At 41.4% G+C, this 6,239-nt stretch overlaps 1 protein-coding gene across 2 annotated transcripts in view; it reads right to left on the bottom strand.

Moving 5' to 3' along the window:
• Window positions 1-2,986: 2,986 nt before the first annotated feature.
• Window positions 2,987-6,239, bottom strand: part of ulk2 (unc-51 like autophagy activating kinase 2) — a 55,751-nt gene continuing 52,498 nt past the window's right edge. For both annotated transcript variants that reach the window (XM_007906200.2, XM_007906201.2), the window contains one exon: window positions 2,987-5,493. In XM_007906200.2, coding sequence (XP_007904391.1) covers window positions 5,426-5,493 — 68 coding nt within the window. In that variant the 3' untranslated portion in view covers window positions 2,987-5,425. The remainder of the gene's footprint in view (window positions 5,494-6,239) is intronic.

Raw genomic sequence — 6,239 nt, 5'->3', positions numbered from 1 at the left:
GGCAGGGTTAATAACAAGAGGGAAAAGATTTAAGAAATCAATACAAACTAGTCATTAAAACAAAATCAATTCAAAATGCACATCAGCAACGGTTGGATTAAATGTAATGTGACACAATTTCTGCAAGACGTCATGAAAGTCAGTAAAAAAGGCCAGAATAGCGTATGATTAATCAATGGCTCCAATAAACCCTGCAATTACTATTGCATTAATGATAAGAGTGTTTTCTAATTGTGTGCTGGTTATTCTCCTGGGCTACAGAAAGCTCAATAAGCCAGGCAGTCACATTCTGTAATGTTTCTTCACATTACTGATGGATATCAGGTCAGTAGTTTTTAGTCAGAGTCAATATCATCTGGTTCAATTTCCGATCTTAAAAAGGAAATGAACTGCAAGGATAAAAGTCCTTCAAAATTATTCAGCACAGTAATCCTTGTACTCTTGTTCTGTAGAAATTATTATATTTATTGCCGTTTCCAGGCTCAATTCTCCCCCACCTCCACAAAATATAGTCAGTTCACCTTACAGTATATTCTGTGAAGCACTTTGAGACGGCTCGAAGACGTGATAAGGCGCTCTATCAAACGCTATATCAAATTATTATTATTTGCTGCTAATGGGAGTGACTCAGTTCACATGTGCCTGCTTCTCTCCAGTGCCTTAGCTGGTGTGAATCCATATATTGGGGGGGCGGGCAGGGGGAAGAGCACCAGAAGAGACCCTGGGCATGTGGACGTCCTCCCGACGTGAAAGGCGCTAAACAAATGTAATTTTGTTGTTGTGCTAATTGTATAGTGATGGAGTGGGCAGCCTGACCAAATTACCCCTGCAGAGGATGTGGTGCTTAACATTGGTTACAACATTAAGACGATTTTAAAAAAATCTAGTTAGCCTTTCTGCCCACAATAGCTTGGCAGGGTGCCTGTCTCTCAACACCCACTCAACATCTTCTCTTTGATCACCACTATCCATCTTTTTTTAATAATAAAAACTTTAGATGTGAGCAATTGGCGTTTTGCCCATTTCTGGTTTCCCTGAGAAAGTGGATAGTTACCTGGGGAATTGTTGATTAAGAGACCAGGATGAATCTCCTTAAACTGCAACCTCATACTTTTCTTTGCAACCTTTTATTTCCAACCAGAGGCCGTTTAAAAAGCCAATCGCGCAACACGGAACTGGAGTCAAGATCCAGGCCAGACCGGGTAAGGATGCCAAATTTCCATACCTTGAAGGGTATTAGTGAACCAGTTCCATTGTTAGGAAAATCTGGCAGCTTCATTGCTTTTTTTTCTCTCTCTCTCTCTCTTTCTCTGGTCCAAGTTCAAATTGACAAACAAAAATCAGATTATACACAGCAGGATTCAAACCCAGCGTCCCTTGGCACCAATCCAGCGTCTTTACCACAACACTACTGTGCACATTTCAATCTCTACTTCACATCAACGCAGGCAACATCAAGTCATTTTTTTCCCCTGGAGATCTTATTTTGTGGAGATCATCGGATGGAGAGATGTCCAATTTTGGTGCCTGTTGTTTTACCAAGATTTACCAGCAGCCTGATGGATTATGTGACGCACACTTTGTGCACAACCTGATGTCCTGCGAAATAACACCATCAAAGCGCATTACATTCGGTGGAACCACACACCTCAAAAGCTAGTGTCTTGGATAGGGGAGGAAAGAAAAGTCATTAGATCTGCAGTAAATGGACTCCCTAGCTGGAAGTCATTAACTGTGGAGCCATTGAAAATCTGTAGGTTAATAATTCACCTGCATTAGCTATTGAACATCCTGCAAAGGGAAATTTTCCAAATCCTTCACAAATGCAGTCCTGTTGTGCACAGTGAGACAACCTATTTGACTCCTTAAATCTGAACATTTTTAAAAATATATATTCTCAGCTGAAGACTAATGCTGTCTTTACAGTACAGTACCTGATCTGTATCAGTAACTAGAAGCAGAAGTGGAGAGGCAGAGTAGGAAAGAGCCAAATGCTGTAGTTTCTAAACATATGACTTGATGAGCCAAGCCTTTTCCAGTGCACCCACCAGAGCAAACTCGGATCCCTGATGGCCAATTACATTCCATGATTCCAGCAAAGAAGCAAGTGGCCTTGCCAAACTAATTGAATTCTAGGTCAGTACCCGGCAGCAGGCAGTGTTCTAATGCTCGGTCTCTAATGAGAAGAGAGCTTCAAACCAGAGTGAATGACATCCCCTCTGTTTTAACCTCAACATGTAGGACGATCCAATGGGAGGTGGAAAAAAAAGGGGCCAAATATTTATAGATGTGTCAAGAGGAAGCTTGCAGGTTTGCATCTGTGTCTTTGCCACATGCTGAATGACTATGAACTGGAAAGATGGGCAATTCTAATCCTAAAGGGCAGGACAAAAATAGGCAAACAAAAACCATCGGGAGGGGGCGGGGATTGGGAGGAAAGAAAGCTTCACTGAATAAACCAAGGGTGCCAGATACCAGATGGATTGATTGGGTTGAGGGACCTGATTCCGTGCTTTGTGTTCCTTGTAGATAGCTCGTCATTTGTTAAAACCACAGTTTCAAATAAAAATTTTAAATCTCATAAATCACAAGTATGCGTTTCGTGCACGGTAGTCGCGTGAAGCCGTGGATTAGATTGTACAGCAGTTTGTTATGAGATATCTAATGTTTGATCAAAGTGACCAATTATTCTGTAAAATATATGGTAGTATCAATCGCTTCCTCTGACAACCATCACCTAGCAGTAGACGTCAATTTTGATCAGGTTGTACAGTCTGTTATTTCTCAGTCTGCGCTCATACATTAAAAACTGCTCAATTAGGTGACGTAACAGAGCTGCTGACACATGCGGATCTGAACACCAGCAAGAGTTAGTGTTTACGAAGGGGGAAAAGGGGAGAGAGAGAGAGAGCGATCAACGGCAAGTGTAAATTGCTGTGACAATAGCACTCTCCCCTCACTCTACATATTGTAAACTAAAAGGGAATCCATTAATATTCCAGGACGATTTTATTTCTGGCTCCTTAATGTACATCTATACAAGCCATATTAAAAAGGCTGCTACATAAGTCAATGTGTCTGCAACCTGATTTGAGAGAATATGCATGCCATTATACACAAATGAGAGGTAGAAACACTGTATTAAAGACCTAATAGTACAAATATTTTATAAATAAAAACAGTCTTCAGAATTAATGGAATTGCTTAGATAAATAAAACACATTAGTTTCCTTTGTATAAAGCAAGAGAGCAAACAGTTTGGACAAGCCTCCTGAAAAAGCTAAACAAAGTCCTTGCTACATGGGAGATGTTCAGTCATATTTCAAATCCACTGTCTCCAAGAGGTTAAACATGATCGTATGAAGGATTTAGTTCAAGTATTCAAGCAGTTGAATAACAAAAATACTCAAGGGTGGAAAAGTGTTCTGTAACTCTAGAGCAGGCGACTGTTTTACCGACTTGCTAGGATCAACATCTTGTGAACGGACTTTCTGCCCCGGTTTGTTGGGCAGGAAGCAAAGTTATGCGAACAAGGTGCTAAAAAGAGGTTAAAAAAAAACATTGTAGGGGAAAACCGAAACAAGATCTCCACACAGTGACTTCTGAATCATACCTAATGAGCACCACACAGTTTTTTTTTTCCAAAATGCGCTTTTTGTGTCTATATACCACACACTTCTTTTAAATTACAAAAATAAAATTTCCAACTGAATATCCTTTCAGATCCTGTCACGGGAACACTTGGGAGCATCATGTCCGTCTGACCTTCCCAAGACACCCAAGAGATAACTTCTCCCTGAACTAGGCTTTAAGCCTTAGCCAGCCCTCATATCACATACAATACAAAAATGGACTATTGTGCTTATTCGCTTGGTTACATAAAATATATACACAAGGATTGGAGTTGAATAAGTTCCTTAGCTCTAGACACAAAGTTACACATGGCCCTCCAGTTACCCAACTGGGCTTGAACAAGCCAATCTGGCTTTGGATCCAATTCCCAGGGTCCCAATACTTTTACCACCCCTGCAAATACTAATATTATGTTAGTCTGTACAACACCAAAATGCTTTATCTCCATAATACTGTCTGAACAACAGCATTAGTAATACAGTATTATCATGCCCAGTGGCCCTGGTTTCAAACACACTTATTACATGCATAACATAAAGCCAGCCCCCAAAGTTTTTTTTTAAAAGTCAGCAAACAATCACTGGTGCAAAAAAAAAAGGAAAAATACTAGTTTCATTATACAGTTTGTTTTTCTATATCAACTACTCAAGTATTTAGCAAGTTTAAAAAAATGGAAAGGCTTGTAATTAATACAGGCTTGCTTTTTTGTTTGCCGTCTTAATTGAAACTTCAAGCACTTTTGTGCTCTCGAGCGCCAAAAGGTCTCTTTTGTTAAATGGAGCTCATTTAACTGGTACAGTTTCTCTTTTCCTATTCTTGCAGCTTCTAGATCACAAGGAGTCCTGCATAACAGTACTGTTATCAAAGATGTCCAAATAGTAGTAGTGCAATCAGAAGTGGTTCTATAGGAGCAAAATTCTTTGTGGTTTCAACTGCTCCTAATGTTTTGGGAGCAAAATTTAGCTTGCTTTATCCATCCAAAAGACTGCCCGTTTCCCTTCTGGTTTACGTCAGGGGGTTGGCCCAGGCCGTAAGCTCCATGAGTTCCCTACGAACTTCCTATCCACATAAAGTGCTCATCTCCTCTTCCAAGATCAGTTTTGTCGGTTTGATGTGCATGTGAAGAAGCATCAGACGGATTGGCAAGGCAACATGCCTCTCACTACCTGTAGATTGGGGCAACACTTAAAACTGCAGTAAAAATCTGTTTTCACACATCACGTCATTAGTGTCTTTTTTAAAAAAAAATCATTGGCAAAAGGACAAATTTGTCGAGTTGCCACAACATAGTCCTGTATATATGCAACAAATGTATCAGACCAGGCACAAAGTTCCTCTGTAATCCTTCTCTCCGAACATAGGTTTCAAGTACCCAGCGAGTTCTTGGTGAAATACAGAAGTTACAATTCAATTGTACTCCCAAGCTTTGTGTCAGCACACTCCACTGATAACTGGTTTCAGAAGCAATACATCGGTTCCACATTTTACCTCTTTGAGGCAAGTGAAAATGAAAGAATTTGCTACATCACTGAGGGTTCTCAGGAGTTCTACTTTATATTTATATACATAAATTCCTTTCTTTTGCATCAAGAACTCTTCTTTGGTAACTTATCAAAACAGAAGTCAAGCGTCCTTCACTTAGTAAGCTGACATCAGCTGAAAAAAGTAAAAGCGGGAGGAATATCTTTTCTGAATAAAGAAATGCACAAAAATAAAAGGCGACTCCGAGACGCTGGGGTTTAATCCAGGGGAGGTGGTCCCTGCTCTGAGGGAAGTGGTCCATTATGGAAGGCTAGTTTTCATACAAAGCCACCGTGCCATGACAGAGTGCAGAAAGTCTGCGTTCAATGCTGGTCTTGTCTGTAATTCAAGAAAAAAAAACATCTTAAAAACAAAATACCACTTGCAAAATGTACCTTTAATAGATCTTAAGTCATACAAAAGAGGGAGCATGTATATGAGGAAGACCAAGGATGAAGCCCTGGGGTGGGGGCAGGAAGAGAAACAGTTTGAAGAGACAAAGTGGAGGTGGTTTGTCAGGTAGAACTCGAACCAGGCTAGTGCGGTCCCTCTAAGGTGGATGAGGGAGGATAGGTGGTGGTTGAAGATGGCGTGGTCAACTGTAACGAACACAGCAGAGAGGTATAGGATGACGAGGAAGCAGAGGGAGCCCAGGACACAGAGGACGTCGTTTGTGACTTTGACAAGCGCCGTCTCTGTCCTACAGTCAGGGTGGAAACCAGCCTGGAGGGGCTCGAGGAGAGCAAAGCTGGTTAGCGACATCGCAACAGGGTGGGATGGGGATTGAGGCAGCAGGTGGTGGGCTTCATCTGGCAGATGGTGATTGAGAGGGAGAGGAGAGTAATTGAGGCAAAGGAGTGTAGGGAGGGCAGAGTGGTAGGGGCCTTGGTGGAAGGAGGGGTTGGTGTTGACAGTCTGGGGTGTGGAAGGGGACATAGGGGAGGAGGATGCAGCCAAGCGGTTATTTTCAATTTTTGACACAAAGATGTCAAGAACGACTTTGCACTTGGCATTGACGTGGCAGCAAACTGCACACAGCAGTGTCCCACAAACAGTTTTGGAATGAGTAACCAAATTATTAATTC

Source organism: Callorhinchus milii, unplaced genomic scaffold (assembly GCF_018977255.1).
Source record: "Callorhinchus milii isolate IMCB2004 unplaced genomic scaffold, IMCB_Cmil_1.0 Scaffold10, whole genome shotgun sequence".
Lineage (NCBI taxonomy): Eukaryota > Metazoa > Chordata > Chondrichthyes > Chimaeriformes > Callorhinchidae > Callorhinchus > Callorhinchus milii.
The sequence above is the reverse complement of the archived record's forward strand: the minus strand, read 5'-3'. Positions and strand labels throughout refer to the sequence as shown.